The sequence below is a fragment of the Malaya genurostris genome, chromosome 2, assembly GCF_030247185.1.
Source record: "Malaya genurostris strain Urasoe2022 chromosome 2, Malgen_1.1, whole genome shotgun sequence".
Classification (NCBI taxonomy): Eukaryota; Metazoa; Arthropoda; class Insecta; order Diptera; family Culicidae; genus Malaya; species Malaya genurostris.
The window spans coordinates 236,764,334-236,786,530 of record NC_080571.1 but is presented as its reverse complement, the minus strand read 5'-3'; the positions used below and the strand labels follow the sequence as shown (position 1 = coordinate 236,786,530).

Below are 22,197 nucleotides of genomic sequence, written 5' to 3'. Positions count from 1 at the left end.
GTGGAAAATGAAATAATTTAATCATATAGTCATGCGAAAAGAAAATACGTCAAACTGGGGCCTGGTCGATCTTTTTGTTCGAAGCGATTTTAAGCAAACATTCAGTACATGCTGCCAAAAAACTACTTAATTTTATATACTTTTCACCCAATAGAGCGGTTGTGTGCAGGAACGTAACATTAAGTAAAAAGGTCGATGTTGTTTCCATATGGTCCGATGTAAAAAAAGTACTCAACAGCAAATTGGCTCTACTCAACGATTCAGTTCTTTCTATTCAACTTGTGGTTGAACGTGTTTTACCTAATTTTTAGTTCCCGCATTGAACTCGCGCTGTTGGGTGGTTTTGCTCTTTGTTTATATTAAGCAAAATCGTTTATTTCACATTTCATTTGATTAAATTCCTGAACCTGAGTTATTTTTTTATGTCTTGATAACGATATTCTTTTCGAATTTTTCAGCAATTAATATTTGTTTACTTTGGACATTTGGTTCAACGTTTGACCACAAACGAATTTCCAGACATGACAGTCACGATCTTTTTTTTGGCGCACATCTACGGTCCTCCGTGAAACTGGCACCAATGGTGATAAATTGGTTGCACTGCTGAGCTCCCATCATACATTCATAATGCAAATGTCAAACCGTGTATATATTTGTATATATATTGAGATTTTATGGCACACTTTGGTTGAAATGATAACAATGCAATTAATCTCGCGCTCCACCAAGCGATGAGTGCGGTCATTTCAGAAGGTACCGGGAACGAACCACATTTTTTAAAATTATCTTTGGTTTGACGGTTCGTTTGCTGCTTTGCGCGACTTTTATAACAGGGACTTTCGCATCGTGACAATAATTCAATATTGTGCATGCAGAAAAAAATCGGAAGCGACGTCTCTCTTGCCTGATTATGTTGCTCCAGAGAAGTTCACTGTGCACCAATGGTATGTAGACTGTCATGCGATATATTAATCACTCATAATTGTACGAAAATTCACTCCCTTATAACGTTCAGTGTCAAACCCATTGATTCCTAAACATACATTATCAACTTAAAGCGCATACAGAAAGCGATATTCTTCGATAGTGGAGGCAAGACAATGTATACATTTATGTTGAAGCACGTGGTACATAAACAAGACAACAAAATATGTATAAAGTAACATGATTCTATCAGTTTATGTATAGGAAATGGCAGTTCAACTAACGTCGCTCGGCAACGTCGCTGCGCTGGACTGTCCAGCGAATTGCAGATTAGTGCTGCAGTAATTGGGGACGGGTGTAGCGTAATGGGTAAGTCGATCACGCAGCCCACCTGGGTTCGATTCCCAACCCCGCACATAGGGTCAGACAGTTTTTCTGGCCCGAAGAGGCGAATGACCTTAAGGTTAAAACCTCTATAATCGAAACAAAAAAAAAATTAGTTTTTAACCCTTAGATGTACAAGGTAGATTTTTCATTTTTGTGGTTTTGATAAAACGCCTAAAAATGTTTTAATCTTAGAAGTTTTAGAAAAACATTGCGCATTTAAGGATCAAGAACTGCTCTAAACCAAAAAATAAATTGTGTAACACGTTTTTATTCATATTTACCTGGCACAATGACATATCGCTATCCCCGTTCGCAATAGTCCCATTCGATGATCCGCTTCCTTCTAACGGTGCCTGTAGCCTAAACTTCAAAGAATCACATTTCACGATAATCCTCTGACCGAACTGTTCTTGGTATGGTTCGACGATCTCTGCCTTGTTGCTAGACAGTTTAGCAGTAGCGGCGTGTGCATGATGTTGTTGTGAAGCACCAAACAGCCTTCGACGATTTTCTTTTCTTGCCTGAGCAATTGACATATCCGTTTCTCGGCCATATTTCATTAACTGGGGGTTCATACTCTGTTCTAGACCCTTTAAAGTACCGTACATCATGGTGCTCGGACTGGGAGGTGGGGCTCTCTCTAATGAAGCAGCCCGCTTATCATCTTGCAGTTTGTTTTGTTGAATCACAGAGGAAATCTTTTTGAGCCAATCCTCCATATCAGTCTCATCGTCGGCCGCCAACGTGAAGGATTTATGTTGGCCAGCATTCATTTTAAGTTCGAAGCAGTACCGTCCCTTTTTCGGGTTTGTTATCACTTCAGTGCAAAAATCCATAACAATAGTTGTTTTTGCCTCAACTTGTTTCTCGTCTTTGTGTAACTCTAGTATGTAGGTTCCGTCGATCTCCTGCCGAAGATAGCAATAACGTCGTTTGAAGGACTTCGAACCGATGTGGGCAAACATACGATCCGAGTTTGTTTCCGGTCCTTTCATTAGATAACCCTGTTTAGTGATCGTATCTGCCTGGGAACGTGTCATCTGTTCATCCATCCGATCGTGATCAGTGTCGATTTCATACAGTTCTTCTTTCAATTCGTCAGACGGAGACGTTCTGTAATCGAGAAAAGTTGTAGATAATATACTTACAAAAAGTACATTGTTTGAGCGCGATTCGGTATAAATTAACCTAAGTTATATGGTATATAAAAGCCATAAAATCTATAGATATAGAAGTAGGAAATGTCAGACATAATATAATAACATTTTTATCACTGATGTTTCAAAATTTCTGAATAAGCTCTTTACATTGATTATAGGGACTGTTCTTAGTGGTCCTGAAAAGGACGATTTGAGTATCATAGACTACGCTGTTATCTAATACTATTCCTAGAACGCTCTCGTGGGGCAGATGTATACTTCAGCGCTACTTCAAACCGCCGTTATTTGGTTACAGTTTACTATAACCATGATCAACCTTAACGATAATTCAATCTATTCAATGGGTTTTCATTTACACTAGAACATTATTTTTAATTCACTTAACCGGCTGAGCTATGACCTTTTAAAGTTGGCCTGGGGTATATGTTAAATGCACCCCACGAGAGCTTTTATGTTTGTGTTTTGTTGAAAGAAAAAAATACGATAATTTGATTATCACTTTTTTGAGAGTATTTTACTCACCTAAACATAGTATGCGAGAAAAATGTGAAGGATATTGTTATCTACAACATTACTGAACAATAGCAATGTCTATACTATATGTAGAAGTAACCATTTGATAAAAAAAGAGTAGTGGTATATACGAGTGAAGCGATGTGGACATTTTTGGCTTCACTAATAAAGGAGACAAAACACGTCCGTTATACTGGAATATGTTATTTTTTTATTATTATGAAGCATCATTGTTCAATAGCTTGCAACACATAATTTCTCATCCTCTGCAGCCCACCTTCCCATCTTTTGCATAACTAATATACAATAGCTCAACCTAAATTAATAAATGCTTACATTGGTCGCTCATAAATATATCGCAATAAATACACTTTTAACTGATTAGGAAAACTAAGACTTCATTGCGATAGGTTTTGGAAAAAAAAGGTTTACACTTGTTGAGTTTTTTTGCCATCATTCATGTATCTTTACCAAAACCTGAATTCTGTACCAGAATTCAGGAATTGGAACTGAATTTAAGAATTAAATTCAGGCTGGCTCAGAATTTAGTTGCAATATTCAAGCTCGGAATCCAGATCAAGAATTTAGTTATAGAATTCTGGAACTGAACTAATACTCACAATCCGAATACACCGAAAAGTGAACAACAATGGACAAACATCTACAAACCAGCCTCTCCAAGAGCTATAAATGTTTGTAAAAGTACTATAAAAATAGTTCAACTGAACTGAAAATAATCAGTTTAGTGAATCGTTCTTTGCACCAAACAAGCGCAAAGAAACTAAAAATTCAGCTGCTTCGCGTTCGAGAAAAATGCATTGTGTGTATTGGTTTGGTTACTTCAGCATGTGCAAGTAGCGTCATAACAAGTGTCCAATATTTTATTGTTCATTACACCTGCATCGAATCAGAGGAAATTCTTCGTATCCACGTCAATCAAAATACTTATCTAACATTACCCACCTGCCTTTTTTAAACTTAAATTTCAAGTACTTTTGGAACGAAACCCTTAAAATAATCATACAGGTAGCATTGATAGACGGTTTTGTGGACTTCATTCCATAACGATACCCTTCGTTTTTTCTAGACGTGCGATATAAACTCTCCTTACTGTGAAATGTGGTAACTATCAAGAATAATGAACATTTCGTAAGGTCACTTTTACCAGCTGCTACCTCATTTTAGGTTTAAATCTACCCAAAATCAACTACAGTGCATCTCCCCAATGTTAGGTAACGAGTGATGACCTCAAAATTTAGGTTAATGTTAGTTAGCCTAAAGTGTTAGGACATAACAAAGCACACTACCCATTTCTTACGATCAATCCAAAGTTTGAGTATAATTTTGATTGTATTTTGGGTAGCGTATAGAAGAGCTCGACAATGAGTGATTTCTCTTAAAAAATAGACGGCACCCCACCGTAACTTTTGACAAAAAGTAGAGAGCGTCATTACGACAAATGTCATGTGTGTATGTGTAATAGCAGCACATTGTTTTTGTGCCGAATACCGAAGCAAACAAACGTTTGTACTTTTTGCTGCGTTCAAAACAAATTTTAATTGCGTGAAAATCAACACAAAAGTTTTTTCTGACTTTTTTTATAGCTTCATAAATTGAAGATCATCAATCGGAAAGGTGAGTGAATTGAATATTTATGAAGTGAAATTGGTCTATTTTGTGATTGAATACCGGATGTTATCAAAATTTTCACAACCAAAGATTTGTTTTGTCATTTTCAAAATGTCTACCGATTTCGGTTGCCGGCACCCCATTTTTTTCGACAAATCGTGAAAAAATGTCAGTGATATGCTGGCTACTGTCGAGACAAAGCAAGCAAAAGTTTTGACCAAACATCTAGCTGCTCATACAGCAGATGCTCAGGTTAAGAAAAAAAACGTGGAAGACCGGCCAAATCAACATCAAAGGAGACATCATCCAAATCATCGGCCAAGAAAGCCAACGCGAAGTCACCATCAGACATTGTAGACTTTGGTCAAAAACGTTTCCGAAAAGTATAAATTCCTGTTTTTCTTTGAATAATTGCATTCTTTACTTATATTTTTCCGAAATATCTTGTGGTGCCGGTAACCGAACACCTTTTTTTGAAATAGCCAAATTTTATCACTTTACTAAATTGATAATAAGGTTTTATCAATCAATGGAATCAACTTACTTTCTTATTCAGTTGTTAGCTAGGGACTTTAGCTTTCGATTGATGTATAGAAGTCCGCATAATGTGCACTAAGTCAGAAGTTATGAGCTTAAAATAAAAGGGTGCCGGTAACCGAACACTCTCCCTTAATTAATTCATTGGTTTGGTCGTTATCTACCTAAACTTTGACTTAATGGTGCAAAATAGGTAGCGACAATTGCCAAAGTTGGCATAACAACATTTTGGATAATCTTATATTTACCTAAATATCGAGATCATCATTCTTTACCTTATGCCATGTAAAAAATTCCAATATCTTCAGACAGGGTTGCAAAAGACAGTGAATTCGAAAAAAAATGTCTGCAGGCTTCAATTTCTCTAAGCAGTATGACACGCTAATACGTGGTGAAAAAAAAGGACAATTTAAAGTCTGTAAAATTTGACAAAAGTTTGCGAATAACTCGATTTTCAAAAGTCTGCAACAAACAATGTCTGCAGCACTATATAAGAAATCAACAGGTTTGTCTTGACCTGGCATCTCTGCCTAACAATGCGGAGATGCACTTTAGTTGATTTTGGGTAGGTTTCGACCCAAAATTAGGTAGCGGCTGATAAGAGTGCATATTTCCATATTGCTTCCACACCCTCATTGAACATAACTCAAAATTGATTGACACATCACTCAAATTCATTAAAAGTGCACGTACTCTAAACCGTTACTACCCATCTACTCATTTTTGAGTTAAGGGACGAAATTGTCAAAACTTGAGTAATTTTTACTCAAGATAAGAAAACAATATTTTGTTCAAAATTTGAGTAAGTTCAACTCAAAATTTGAGTTCCTTGCTCTCAAAATGAAGAAACTTTTCTTCGTTATTTTCATATACAAAGTTATTCTTCTTTCTTTTCAATGCGCAAAATAGTGATTCAAAACCGTTTCCTTTTGAACGGTTTGGAGTCAAAATTGAATTATTTTGATATACTTATGTTGGGCTTTTCACTAAGCATAATTGAAACCACAAAACATCGATGATTGACGTTGATTCATGTTTTCAAAACCGGATCTAGAAATGGCAATGTAAAACGACGTATTCTTACATTCTTTATTTCGATAAGAATATTCCGACAATGAAAACGCTCTGAACTGCAAGAAGTATTTTTTTCACTCAAATGTTTAAAAACTCAACGCTTACTCTAATGTATGAATAAATGCGAGAACTCATGGCAACGAGTTTACTTCAATCAAATTTTTACATATCTCGGTTAATTTTTCAAAATGGCGTATAAGCAAGAGACAGTTTCTCTTTAATCACTCTCTCTTTCGATTATTGTGATGTGATTAAAAAGATTTTCTTTGATACCACTATTCTGTTTGAAAGTCGAAAGTTTCGGGTGTCATTTCATGCAAAGAGTTGAGTGATAAACGTGAAAACTGCTTGATAATTAATAGAAGAGAAAGTAAACAAAGAGAAACTGTCACTTGCTTATACGCCCTTTTGAAAAATTAACCGAGATATCGTTCCTGTTTATGAATTTGAGTAATCGCGACTCAAACCATGCGTTATGTTCAAAGAGCGTGCAAAACCAGTAAATTCGCCCGTCGTGCAAATAGGGCGGGCGAGTTGCATTTGCGTTTTAAAAAAAGTTTGACGTTTACATTGTAACTCGTTAGAGCAAAAGAGAAAGAGTAATTTGTTTTTGCGTTGCTCTATATTCGAAAAATTCTTTCTCTGTCGCGTTTGACTAAATTTTCCACATCATGTTATTTTCATCGTTACCATACCAGCGAATTGGAAGCATTCGCTGTTATTGATTGTGAAGAAGTCCAGAATTAAGCAGTTTTTTGTGTGACGATTCTGCTGCCTGCTGCATCCGATTCACTCTAGAGATGTGCGAAACAGCTCATACCGGTGAGCAGCTCCGAACCGATCAGCTCACTAAAGTGAATCGATTCAATGCATCAGCTCATCAGCTCATTTAGAATGAACTGAAGGTTAGTTTTGATCGCCGTTTTTCTTGCACCGTATTTCTTGCGCCGTTTCTCTTACTCCGTTTTTCTTTCATATGCATGATCAAAATCATTAATGCTTAAAGAACAATGCTATGCGAACTAATTTGTGTCATTATTATGTTACATTTGTTGGCATCCCTGAATGTACCTTAGCCTACTGAGTGAGAGGTAAGATTTCTTATTGACAATGGCTCATTCAATCTGTTAAAGAAGGATAGATGCACATTTGGTAGAACGTATGAAAGCACACATTTCTTCTCATTTAGAACTCGCTCTTCAAGAGCCGAAGATCCGTTCAGCTCGTATAACTTGTTTCCACCTTACCAGTGCGGTGAACTGGTGAGCTGCGGTTCTTTTAAAAAGAGCTGTGAGCTGTCAGCTCACTTTAAAGATTCGATTCACTGGAACAGCTCAGGAGCGAATTGCCCATCTCTAATTCACTCATTTGGGACTCGTCGTTAGGTATATATGGTTATCGTATGTCGTATGTACATGACGAGAGGGGACAATTTTCTGCATCAACTCAATGTTTTCCAATTTGCAGGAAATGAGAAAAGGAACAGTGAAAAATCTAAAAAAATTACCACGAACTTCCTGTGAATCATTGTCAAAATTAATAACATACAGTACAGGTAATGTATATAATCATTTATATTGCTTTCATTAGGAGCCCTTACACGGAAAGAAGGTAATGTCATTATTAAGTAATAACATTCCAATTTTGCATAGAGATTTCATCATAACTGCTAGTAATGACACTTTTAATGATCGTGTAAGGTCCTCTATTCAACCATTCATTCATTTTTATTCAATCTTACATCGCTCCTTTTACTATCATTTTCGGAGAATCCTTAGATAATATAGTGTACTTTCGAACGCATTAGATGTTTTTTTAGATATATTAACTTTTATTTAACGATCGACTATACGAAAGAGTTTTTCATTAGATACCGTCTTCGTCTTTCTTGGCAGCTCTGATCCCCAGTTAACTTGTCTGGAATTTGATGAATTCATTATGATTTCCAAATGGATTCCGAATCAGATGCAACAATCGATTTCAACTGGAATCGGTTGTTGCATCTGATTCGGAATCATAATTTGATTTTATTTGGTTTCGACTTCCGGTTTCGGAATTATAATGTGATAAGCGGTGACTATTTTAAATCGTCATATAAAGTGACGACGCCAAATCTCTTCTCAGTAACGGACTTAAGGGGGGGGGGCAAGAAGGCGGTCGCCCCGGACCCAACATTTTTGAGGGTGGCAAAACAATCTTCGATTTGAACAAAAACGGACCAGTAAAGTCATTTCGACTGAGGAGTTTGTATGTTTAAAAACGTCGAGCGGGATGGCAGACGGGCGGCAAATTTTTCGTTTGCCTCAGGCGCTCATTATCCTCGGTACGTCACTTACGTCACTGTCTCTTCTTAATCCACCTAGTGGTTTGATAATACTTTTCTGTTGTCATTCAAATAGTCCCATTATAGCATTGTTTTAGTTGTGCATTTTTTCCCCAATTTTTGAAGAATCCAAGGAATTCGAACATGTCACGTTGGACTGCTAATCGAAGGGATCGAGATGAGCTTCAACGAGAATATAGAGCAGCAGGAGCAACAAATCAGTAAATTCGTTCAAATATTGAACATCAGGATTTGCATGATTAACATAATTTTATTCCGTCAGAATTCACCGACACCAATACTGAGTACTTGGATTTCGAATGAGTGGATGAGATTCGCCACAGATGAAGAAACTTTCACCGATGTAAACTCCAGTAATCCTGAAACCGATGATATTGGCAAAAAAATTGTTAGTTGGCATTTGGAGTTCAACATATCAGAAAGAGCGACTAACAATTTACTTGCGTGGTTAAAACAACATCATTTTCCACAGTTGGCTAAAACAATAAAAGCATTGAAAACCAATGCAAAACTTGTGGATGTGGCGGTTCAGAGATTGGAACATGGGGAATTTTGTTATTTTGGTATAACGAAAATGCTGTCTCATATATTGAACAAACATTCATGCGAACTTATATATAAAAATAGCTATCACCTTCAATTCGGAATTGATGGAATACCACTGACAACAAGTTACGGTAGCTCATTCTGGCCAATACTTTTGAAACTTAAAGAGTTCCCGGAGGTTCTACCAGTTGCTGTGTTTCATGGATCTGGCAAACCTCCGGATATTCATTTATTTATGGAAGAATTTGTGCGTGAGTTGCTCAGTGTTCTTACGATTGGATTTACAATGGATAGCATGTCTATAAAACTTAAATGCTCCAGCTAAATCATATGTTCTAGACATGAAGGTTTGTTACAATCACGTAAAAAGATTCTAAAAATATAAATAGGTGGAACGAAACACTACGTGAAACCAAACGCCTCGAAATTACTCTTGGAGAATGCTTTAATACTATGTTTTCCGACAATTGAAAGATATTTTTGTAATACAATAAAATTGATTTGAGTAGTTATGTGGTCTAGCTTAAAGAAATTAGTGTGCTTTAAATATTTAATCAGTGAAAAGTTATTAGTTGCGCCTCTTAATGGGGGCTTCCTATAAAACAATTCTACAATTATATAAACATAATCAGCTAAACGGAAGCTGATAAAACTCCTTTTGGAATTTTATGAATGTTTGAGTCAGCCAAATAATCGTTTGTATTCGAAGAGAGAAGATGAAAACGGTTGTCGGTAACGTACAATGTGTTGGTTGGACGCATGCAAAAGTATCTTTGATCATTAATATCCATAATTGTTTTTATTTTGAATGTAGTTGATGTTTAAGGCCATTGTCCAAGTACCATGCGAGCGGGTGGTTTTAGGAAATTTTTGATGGAAATTTTGAAAAATTTGCCGAAACCAAAAACATACAGACCTTTCAAAAGCTGTTATCTATCTGCAGGGCAAAAATGGCTGAAAAATTCGGAGGATTTTCCGAGTCTTATCAAAAATAGCTCTGAAAAAATGAGTTTTTTGTGATCTTCCACAATTATTTGAAAAAATAATTCGATGGTATGAATATTTTTTTAAAATAAATATTATGCTGGATACAAGGATCACATTCGGACACATTTTTGGAAAACCTTTTCACGCTTTTCATAGAAAATCAAAGAATTTCAAAAATTTTAACGAAATCGGTAATATGAAATTCGTTGATTTTCCATGAAAAGCGTGAAAAGGTTTTCCAAAAATGTGTCCGGATGTGATCCTTATATCCAGCATAATATTTATTTGAAAAAAATATTCATACCATCGAATTATTTTTTCAAATAATTGTGGAAGATCACAAAAAACTCATTTTTTCAGAGCTATTTTTGATAAGACTCGGAAAATCCTCCGAATATTCCAGACATTTTTGCAATGCAGATAGATAAAAGCTTTTGAAAGGGCTTTATGTTTTTGGTTTTGTCTAATTCTTCAAAATTACCATCGAAAATTTCCTAAAATCACCGAGCGCATGGTACCTGGACGATGACCTTAATACTAGTTAGATTGCTTAAGACAGCAATCGTTTTGACTGCTTTTTAATGACAAATATTGGCAAACAGAAATTTTTGGACAATCTAGTGTTAACGAAAACTTGAATATCTAATACGACCTCCACTATTATTAACGAGAATTTTGTGGCTATAAGATATATATATATATATATATATATATATATATATATATATATATATATATATATATATATATATATATATATATATATATATATATATATATATATATATATATATATATATATATATATATATATATATATATAACTTTTATATCCTATCATCCAATCTTGCAAAACCTGGTAAGTCACCGGAGGCATGCTTGTGATTTCCATTTTTATGTTTGATTATTAGTATCATCGGAATCAGCATTGACCATCGTTAACTAAATTTAATATTGAATTCATAAGATTTATACATAGTTCAAAAATATGTAACAATTAGTAATATTATTTAAATATTTAATTAAAATGTCTCATGAAAACATTAATAAAAAGTAGCTAAATAGTATCAAAATATATTTTTATTAATTTTATTATAAATGTAAAATAAAAATATAAAAACAATAGAAAGAAGAGTCGAAATAAGGAGCACGACGCTGGCCGACGCTAGTCATATATCGGGCTTACGTTAGCCCAATGCGTAGATGCGTTTCGCTTGTTCGAAGGTTGACGCGGTTGATGCAAATGGTGCAAAATTGTCCGATGACGGCCCGATAGAAACGCTACGATCGGACCCATATCATGCTCAATCGGTCCGATGATCGGACCGATGCGGGTCGACAAAGTTCACTGGGAAATGGGATATTTGACAGATCAGCTGTTTTTCAAAGAAGGACGAATCTTACAAAAGTAAACAAATCGAGTTTCTCTCTCCAGCCCATAAATGCTTCAAAATCCTACAATTTTGCCTAAAAATTCGGATTCTACAAAAATCTCAATCTTAGTAACACAAAGAACTAAAAAGGGCGAAACTGTCTTTCCCGTTGTTTACGTAAGTTTCGCCATCCGTGTTCCATACCAACAAAAAGGGTGATACTTCAATTGCTTGTAAGGAAAGGCGAAACTATTTTTTTTCTTTATTTTAGATGGTTTCCAATAGAGATGGGCAATTCGTTCGCGAACGGTTCAAAAGAACTAGTTCTTTTGAAAGAATGAACGAGCTATAGTTCTTTTTCCGAGAACGGTAGTTCCTCAGTTCAAAGTCGAGGGATCTTTTTTTGTTTTTTGAGCTCGCTCAACCTTTTTTCAAGAACGGTACTAATAAGAAAGTTTCATCACGAAACCTTAGTTCTACTTCGAGGGACCTTTTTTCCTCGCTTAAGCTTACAAAAGTTAGTTCTTGTTTAGGCTTTGAACAAACAAACTAACTATGAATATAACGAACGAACGGCTCTGGAAAACTAGTTCTTTCAAAAGAACTCTGAATCACTGAACGGTTCTTTTAAATGAACTGTGTTGCCCATCTCTAGTTTCCAAACCTTTTACTACTGGAAATAGTAAATGAGACGATAAATCTACACGAAAATTTGTCTAAGTCGCATAAACCAGCCAATTTCACGAAAAATGCGCAAGGGCGTATCCGACGGCACGACCTGCCACTCGACTATCAAAACTGTATCGCAAATTTAACTACCCCTCAGTAACTGGTAATGTCAAAACGAAATCACTTGAAAATATGTTGAAACTGGCAACACAGATTAGTAGATTGTTGTTCTTAGAACAACAATTACCAGTAACCTTAGTTACGTTTCGGTCAGTTGAAAAATATAAATAAAAAAATCTCTTCTCTCCGCTGCGAAGGTTTCTTCTTTTAAAATACTAAGTGGCATAATGGTACAAGTATTTACTGCTTTAAGAGACGAAAAGATCGCCTCAGTTAAATATATGGCCTCGATTTCCCTTCTACTGGAGATCACAAAACCGCGAACAATATCTTTGAATGAGTGTCACAGCTTCTCATTGTAATTGTGGCATTTCGGATTGTAGTAATACGTTTTAGGCTTAGCGTTGTGCAATATATAGATAATCTTGTTCATCGTCCAAAATCTCTGAATGCAATGACAGATGTGAAAGAGTATTGCGTATGTAACTCGAAATATTATTTCAACCAAGACTATGAACTACATTAATATAAGCTGCGGATTGCTCTCATAGATTTCAAGACCTGTTTTCACTGAAGTTCTTGTATGACTAAGAACATCCATTGAACAAATTAAAATATACAAGTAACCAAGCAATAAAAAATATATATTAACTGTTGATCGCTTGTTTCGATTTGAACGTTTGTGAAGTTTTTGAACGTCTGGTAACATTGTCCAGGCGAAATTATGTCATTATCTCACCGTAACGTGTCTTGTTTAATTCTCTCTTCCTTTTTTTCCTTTTTTCTCATTCGACTTCATTTGATATTTGTCAATCCCGCATGTACATATAAAAAACAAATCTTAAGACGAGGTAAATGAGATTGAAATATGGGTATGTTTGGAAGTGAGAAAGCAATGTTATTGGCAATAACATTTTTCAAAATTTGAAGGGAAGTAACTTTCATAACATATGTACTTTTTATTGAAAAAATAAAACCAAGACGCTAAAAATGTAGAACCGATTCAAAACGGTTCTGCCAATCTTGTATGGCAAGAATCCGACAGAAACAGAACCGTTAATAACCGCTAGGCGAAATTCTCTGCCGAAAACGGTTGTTGCATTGTTGCCAGACTTTTGCCGAAATACTAACCATCTGGGGGGAAATCTGCCCGCCGCGTACAAGTGAGCGACTTCCGGTTAGTCATGCACTCCTAAAAATCAACACTTTTTTCAAAAGTGTTTCTCTACATGTTTCTAGTTGCAATAACAAATCAAGTACGCTCCTTTTTTTTCAAAGTTTAACGCATAAATATGATGTGTGTCGTCATATGACACGTGCGAGTGTCATTCAAGTGTGGACATTTTGTTATCGGATGCTTTGAACATAAGACTAAAGTGTGTAACGTTATGACTTAGATCAATGTCATAACATGTCAGTTTGAAGTGTCGCAGTATTGATGTTATTATGTTTTCTCAATGATTTTCATATTCTTTGACAATTGCGTCAATATTAAATTCCAAGCATATGAATAAAAAGTATTGTACTAAATGGCTTCGAGAATCGTTTTGTAACTGATTACTATTGATATAATCTTTTAATTACAGATTGCAGAGATTATGGGCAGTAAGTACATTCACCTAAATTCTCGGTATTAGCAAGTGACTGTTTCGTTTTGTTAACCTTTTTTTCTAGATTATTAAACATTGAGCACGGTTCCCTCACAAGTCTTTGTACAAGGAGCGAAATCGGTAATTATCGAAAATCGGCTTGGAAAAATGATTAAAATGTTCGTGATCACTTAAAAACATTACATTAAGTACATTATTTTGCATGTTTACAGTATTCTTTTAATAATTTTATTGTTTACAAAATGCAAAAAAAAAACATGTTGAAGTATTAATAGATTTCCAACGTCCCGTTTGTGGTAATGGCGAGAGACACAAAACTGTTTCGGATACAAGTTTTAAAAAAACACGAATCTAAGACAAGTGTAAAACATATAATTCCTATTGCATGAAGGGATTGAAAACGTAGTTATGTCAAAAGTTTTTTGAGCGATTCAATTAAACATCATTGGGTCGAATAATAATGGGCACTTTCCACTCATTTACAAATGTCAACAAAAGATAGTAAGTTCACTCAAATTTTGAGAAAATCATATCTACCCAAAATTGCGTAATACATTGTGCTCCATTTTGGGTAGGTATGGTTTTTTTGCGAAATTGTGTGACTTTTGACACAAATTTGGGTACACGCTTAGAAAAAGTTACTCAGAGTTTGAGTACTAGTTACTCATTTTCAAATGATACATGGAAACGTCAAAAATTGAGTAGTTATCATCAATGATATTGAGTAACTTCTACTCTAAATTTGAGTTTAACGCAAGAACTCGTTTTTATGTCACTATTCGCAAGATCAGTCTAAAAGTTGTAATAACCATTTGTAGCAACAGGTTGTATTTTTTGTTAGTGAGATTGCGTGTTTCGAGGGTGAGTTGCTTAACACAAACGGTGTTGTGTCTGCAAAAACCGGAATGATAAACTCCGTGTTTTGCTTTAGAATGGAAACGAATATGCTCAAATGTCATTTATGAGGAATAAGTGTATGATTGGTGCCTGAGCATAACTGACATGTATGTTAATTTGCGATTGACACACAACTCCAAGCGACCACCACTTGATATAGTATTGAGTTCAATTACTTAATATTTTAATACAATACACTCAGAAAAGGAGCAATTTTTTTTTGCAAATTTGGTATATGTGAAATAAAATTTCACTCAAAATTTGAGTGATAGTTACTCTATTTTTGGTACACGTACAAATTAAGTATTACTCAGTAAATGAGTAGATTTTACCCAAATATCGTTTCCAGTGGAAGAACTCAAATTTGAGTAACTTTGGAGTTACTCTAAATTAGAGTTGTTCGACTTTTTCTGTGGATGAGTGAGATCTTACTCATTTTTGAGTAACTATTTTTAAGCGTGTAGCCACAAGTAAGCGTGCGCAATACGTTGAAACTTGATTAAGTGTGTAGGAAACAAAGCAAACGGGTTTTATTTTAAAAGTTCGCGCGAGAAGTAATATCCGGTTCACTGAACGTATAAGTAATATAAAATATTTTAAAAAGAAAAATTCTTAATTTTCGTGAACAAAACCAAAAAAATACAGCTCCACGTTCCAATTTTCCTTTTTCTTTTCAGTTTTGTTCAATATACAACATGTCATGCACAGACATTATTTTGCCAAAGGAAATTGGCTCCATAGATCAAAATTGTATCATATGTTTTGATACTCTAAAATGGGCAGTTTTTTGTTCTAGATGTAACCAAAGTACATGCTTTGAATGTATAAAGACTTGGTTAACCGAAAAAAATGATTGTCCGAAATGTCGTCGTCCATGCCGACTAAGTGAATATTCTGAACAAAAAGAGCTATACAGCTGCTGCAAGGACGGTTCACTCATAGAGTATTATTGCGAAAAATGCAACGAGTGCTTTTGTCGAAATTGCCTTGGTAAAAAAGGACCGCATTATCGACATCCCGTTAGAAGCTTGGACGTTTTGCGCAAGGAAACAATTGATGCACTTGACACATTAAAAGAACTTCAGTCAAAAGATGCATTGAAAAACATCAAAGCACTGATTCGAGAAGGTGTACCGCGGGAATTAGTGCGTCAACGCAAATCGGTTGAACGTGAAATCGACGAGGTGTTGCCCACGTTACCGGGGTAAGGCATTATAAAACTGCACTCTTCGGCATGTATATCTTTTTAATTATTTCCGTAGCGAGCCTCCTAGATCAACATATCGTTTACCCAACGCAGCTTTTTCCGAAGTACGCACGAAAAACATCGTCCTAGATGGATCTGGCGTAGAACGATGTGTTGCGAATGATGAATATGGTAATGTTTGGGAGTTGACGGTACATCCATACGGTGTCAAAGAAGTGGAGGAAAAGTTCATAAGCTTGTTCTTGAAATTAGTGGATGGAACTCCCATGCGATATGAATATCGATTTTCAATGCACACTGTAACATCCCCAGAGCCTCTCGCAGAATATTACGCTTTGGATGATTTCGGCATTGGAACTGAATCGAAAGCGTGTCAAAGGCTTATTAGTTTGGAAGCAGCAAGAAATAAAACCGGATCGTATGGGTATCAAATAATGTTCGGTACCCGTCCGACAGATATGTTATACGGATTACAATGTGCAAAACATTTAGCTACGAACAAACATAAACGGTTAGTAATTCTCAAGTCGTCGATCTACATTATGATCATCTATTATGTGTTTTCAGTTTGGATTTTAAAACGTTTACATTTCGAGTTGAACGCTTCCATGAAAACAGGAAAAATGATGCTATTATTTTTTCCGAAGTAATGTACGATCAGCAAAACATTGCATGGAGATTCCGTATTGACTGTAACGGACACCAGGAGCAAGGGCAGTACATTAGTACCTACCTTGAACTGTTGAATGGTGCAAAAGGATGGTATGCTTTGTGAAATTAAATATCTTCAATTTTTAACCTAACGGATTGATTTCCATGCTAGGTTTGACATTTTCATAGAAATAGTACATCCGAAAGATACAATGCAATCATTCAGGAAGCATCTTACCCACGAATTCGAGGTACATTCGAACTGGGGCATACCACATTTCTTGAATTGCGACCGCACGGAAGATTATCTACAAGGAGATACTCTATTGTTTACATTTGGTGTGCGTCCAGCGCACATCGAGGAAGAAGCTTTGGGTTTATAATTACATTACGACCAATCAGGTCATTGAATATTGATTATATATTAAACATAATATTGAATTTTAATTTTTCAAATTGTTGGACTGTCAAATAAAATTTGAATTCTTACTCACCGTGGCAACTCTAAATATGTTCCTCCGTAAGCACTGTATTTGTAGTGTATCACATGGTTAGCGGACTCGTAGGTATGTAAGGCTTGGCGAGTCAACAAATGACCCTGTACATTTACGGTGGGCGATGATGGTCTACTGTCGTTTATGCATGCTCCGTTGGATGATGGATTGCTGGTACTTTTAGTACTATCGCTACTGCTGGATGAAGTTCTGGAAAAATTCGGTATGTTGCTGGTAATGGTTCGAAATTTTTTCGATAGTACCACTTCCTGTAGAAAGGAAAATAATCGTTAGCATATTCGGCTAGTTTGAATAGGAACGGCACGCCGGTTAACCGACTACTTACCGTCACATCGTCGCTGGGATATAACAGTAGCTCTCGTTGGGGATCATTTTGAATGAGAGTTTTGTTTTTAATGATAAACCCCTCGAAGTCAATAGGCTCTACCAGGACTGGTTTGTTCTGCAAATAAAAAACGGAAGGATGATTTTTAATTGAGATTTTTTATCTTAATTGGAGCTAATCGAAGTTAATCAAATGACATTAATATTGTTTCTAACAAAAACGGGCTATTCTTGAAACTCACATTTTTGCTATCGTTCATAATCTGTCGTTGCAATTGCACAATATACGATATTCAATGCACAGTGGTAATAATAATCGCAATACAGTAGGGAAAATCGACAGTAAAAGCGATGACAGTTTTACTCATTATACGATAAATTACGCTCAGGTTGAATGAAACACATTTGCCGCTTTGCATAAACTGATCTTCATTGGACCGATCGGCAGAAGAATTTTCTCCCCCAAGAGGATATGGATGTCGAAAACAAAATGCAATCATGAACTTAAGTGTGAGCTGAGAAGCTGACCATATGCAACTTACGTACCAACCAACGGTACCATCTAGAGAGTGATGGTAATCAGATGTTGTTTATTCCAATAATTAACACTTTACATTACCAAAATGAACTAATATATATATATATATATATATATATATATATATATATATATATATATATATATATATATATATATATATATATATATATATATATATATATATATATATATATATATATATATATATATATATATATATATATATATATATATATATATATATATATATATATATATTGTCTGTTGCTCTGTAAAACATTCAGTATATATAAAGAATGCTGACTAGGGTGGGACAAGGTTGTATGGGAAATTGATGAAAAGGTTTATTTTCTCGTTTCACCAAACTTTTTATGTTCCTTTTGGGTTCCATAAGAGCTATGCAAAATTTTAGCTCGATCTGTGAAACATTTCCGCGTCCGAGGTTTCAAGTTTGTATAGGATTTAGTATGGGAAAACTTACTGTACACAAATAATCAGCTGGAGATCAACATATAAACTCTAAAAATCAGAACATGTAATATTTTCGCAGGAAATTTGACGAGGAAGAAAACTTTGGAAGATCGCAAAACAATCCGGCATTTGTAGAAAAAGTTATTAATGGAAAACCGATACAAGGACCGAACAATGGCTATATCTAGCACCACTGCTGCTAGTAAAAGTACACTGAGCAAAATACCATAGTAACCGTAGCCTGTTTTCCATTGTCATTTCAACTATACGCTTGAATAGTAGCAACAATCATGATATGTGACTATTCACCATCTGTATTGTATAAATTACTAGACAACAAAGACTACGACTTGACTAAACTATTTGTATTTATGACTTTTCTGGCATTGTCATCCTGACAATAGTAGTCATCTCAAATATAAGAATAAATAGTTAAAATCACAATTCCTAGTAAGGTGAAATTGCTCTCGAGCCTTGATATATATGAGGAGCTAAATAGTTATCGCTACCATGTAAATATGTCCACAGTATAATAATGTTACCATAAATAGATACATGGTTTAAAAGAAATTATGAAGTTTAAAAACACTATTCATGTAGTCCATATCAACAGAATTTATGTAGTAAGTACATTATCGTATAGTGTTTTTTAACCGACTATGTTTTTCATTTGTGCTGACTATACAAATTGTCAATAAACGGATGTACTTTGTTATTGTCATATAAAGTTACAATACAGCAGACAATTTCGTAACACTTCAGTGATTGATTTAAAAAAAATGTATATTGTGCAATTTGGAAGGTCTTGTAGGTTGTGGGTGAGTAAATTTTGTAGCCTTACTAGTTTCCGTCGTTGAAATTAAATTTTTCAACAATTTTGCCGGTAACGGCTGTTTTCTAGTGAAATCGACGTCCGTTATAATTTTTATTATTCGTTATCGGTCGCTGTAGAAACAACATTAAGCGATTGATGAAAACGACGAACATCATCCGATTCCCGGAATCAAATCGCTCGAGTCAGACGGAAAAAATAACAATATATGGCAGGTGGGTATTGAGGTTTGCATCTGGACTTGGCTATTAATTTCTTCCATGCTGCCCATTCCTGCTTCAGGAAAAACTTCACCGAACAGAGCCTGGGATCAACAGTTGCAACCAAGCAATGCTGCTCCGTGTCTACGTTGATAATCAATATTTTACCAGGCACATCATCATTTTATTTGATGCGAAAATAAAATAGAATTGAATGAAACTATTTTGATGTTCTTTTTCTAGAATTCAAATTCATAAAACTTTTTAACATTAGTTCATGTTTTGCTGATCTTCAGCATTGTTGAATCAACCACTGCCTTTAGTTTCGAAATAACTAGAAGTGAAATGTCAAAAATACCATGGCTCTGGTTATAGTGAGAACTACAATGTAAATAAAGATTCGGTCATGGTTAGCCTAACCATATCAATTGTATTAGTTATTCATACAATATACTGTTCAATATTACTATTCTAGAGCCGATACCATTTATAGTAAACATGAACTTGACTATTGTTGAAATCATCTGATTTAATAGTCGGCTGAAAACCACTATACTCGCATGGTCAGGTTGGCCCTCTATATAGTAACTGTTACCATAATATTTTTCTGAGTGTATGAAGCGGCCCATACACCGTACACGCTCAGTTTTCCGGACAGTTTCTCGTGAGCTGAACGATTAACTGAAGTGACTGAAGAGTTCATTCGGCCAAACGTCTGGTTTTTGGACTGAAGCTCTCGAGTTCCGTTTTTATCCGGTTAACTGATCAGTTCTTCAGTTATACGTTCAGCCCGTCAGTTTTCTTTTGATCAGAATAATGTGTATGAAAAAACTGATGAAACTAACATGAAGATAGGCACCACACACGCTCAGTTCAGTTAATCGTTAATAGGAAAACAGGAGGTGTATGGGCCGCTTAATATGATGTGACTTTCTTTTTAGGTCTGAGGACACATGGCCACGTGTTGAGTTTTAGATCGACCACGTGGCTCGCTCAATTCCCTTTGCGCATCGTATTTCTCTTGTACTCTCTCGTATATGAGCAAACTGTACCGGGTTACCAGCATACATTTTATTATTTAGATGAGAGGTTTTATCGCATTAATCTATCGTATGGGTTGGACATTACATGGATTCCAATGAACAATGAAAAAATATTCAATTTTTACAAAGATTGAATCTGTGTGTTTGGCAACCTTGTCGAGCACATTTTATTTCTCTCTCCTTTTTCAGTATGCTATCAGGAAACCAAAGCGTAAAAAAATGGTGGATGCATTGAAACTGACTTTGTTTCACAGAAAACTACAAGACTTTATTTTTATCGCGATAACATATATGTTTTTATGTACTAATCGCATCTAAACTAAATTATCTAGACTTTGTCACGGTAGATTTATGATACAAGCCTTCAAAGCCGAGATATTCGATGAACAAGTAGAGGTATGCATTTTCGAGCGTTCCAATTTTCAGCAGTTCTTCATTCAGAAAAAAATACAACACGACCGCTAAACTCAATGAATCATTCTGAAAATTTCACAGAATATTCTCAACTATATTTCGAAGACATTGTCAGGTGGGTTTTCCTATATTCTGCACCGTTTCCAAGAAAATTTAATTTGAAACGGGAAAATAGCAAAAAACCTACCACTTTACGGTACTGTCCTCAGCCCTTAATGTTCTATAACGATTGATCTGAGTTGTTAGTTAAGATAGTTTCTTAGCTTAGAACTTTATATAAACTCATATCCAATAACTTTGTCGAAGGCATAAACTCTCTGTTATATATAATTTAGAAGATATGGACGATGCAAACAAAAAATAATTTATTAAAACATAAATTAAATTTTGGTACAAGGTTTGTCACTTTAACAGAATTTACATGCTAAGCTGAGTAACTATCGTACAGACATCAAATAACTCAGATCAACCGCTTTAGCACATTAAAAGAAAGTCACACCATATTGCGATAACTAGTAGCAGTGCTGCTAGATATATTAAGGAATGAGCCATTGTTCCCACCTTGGGTTGGTTTTCCTTTAATAACTTTTTCTACAAATGCCGGATTGTTTCGCGGTTCCTCGTTAAATTCTCTACGAAAATAACACATGATCTATATTTTAGAATGTATAGGGTGATCTCTAGCTGATTTTTTTTTGTAAAAAATAAGTTTTCCCATACAGACTGAGCTGAAATCGAAATTTTGTATCACCCTAATGAGCTATTTGGGAAAACCTAGTTATAATGGATGTTTTTTTTTATTTTCCAAAAAGTGTCCGGTGTAGCCCCAGTCTACCCTATATCATGAATTGTTTTTAGATATTCTTCCCCCGAATTTTTTTTTTCTGGATAAGCGTATGTTTCTGTAACATCACATTACGAAAAAAACGGGAATCATTGATTCATTATTTTGTTTAAAAAAAACATCTGAGTCCCATCGATCTCTTGTTGGAACTCACGAAGAACATTCTCTATCGGTTGCAGCTTGTGAACATTTGTTTAAACGACAGAAAAGTGATTCTACATTCGCTTTAAAAATATTTTAGCTATTTCGATAGACTTCGCTGCCGATCAGTAATCTACAGACCCTTTGCATGGCTACGTGCTACGATCTTACTGACACAAAGAAACCATCTAGGTTGGAACTGGAACATACGACAACTCGTTTTAAAACATTTGCGTTCCATGCA

The 22,197-nt window shown here is 35.3% G+C and overlaps 2 protein-coding genes across 8 annotated transcripts in view; one reads left to right on the top strand and one right to left on the bottom strand.

The window, feature by feature from the left end:
• The window catches only part of LOC131428220 (dedicator of cytokinesis protein 9), a 250,102-nt gene that overhangs the window by 17,427 nt on the left and 210,478 nt on the right, over nucleotides 1-22,197 (bottom strand). For all 7 annotated transcript variants that reach the window (XM_058591977.1, XM_058591978.1, XM_058591979.1 and 4 more), the window contains 3 exons: nucleotides 17,469-17,585; nucleotides 17,123-17,391; nucleotides 1,593-2,424 (listed from right to left, as the gene is read on the bottom strand). In XM_058591977.1, the coding sequence (XP_058447960.1) occupies nucleotides 1,593-2,424; nucleotides 17,123-17,391; nucleotides 17,469-17,585 (1,218 nt within the window). The remainder of the gene's footprint in view (nucleotides 1-1,592; nucleotides 2,425-17,122; nucleotides 17,392-17,468; nucleotides 17,586-22,197) is intronic.
• Nucleotides 15,240-17,087, top strand: LOC131428222 (uncharacterized). Its single transcript, XM_058591982.1, has 5 exons — nucleotides 15,240-15,351; nucleotides 15,448-15,974; nucleotides 16,033-16,488; nucleotides 16,545-16,739; nucleotides 16,801-17,087. The coding sequence occupies exons 2-5, from the start codon at nucleotides 15,466-15,468 to the stop codon at nucleotides 17,009-17,011; spliced, it is 1,371 nt and encodes a 456-aa protein (XP_058447965.1). The 5' UTR covers nucleotides 15,240-15,351; nucleotides 15,448-15,465; the 3' UTR covers nucleotides 17,012-17,087.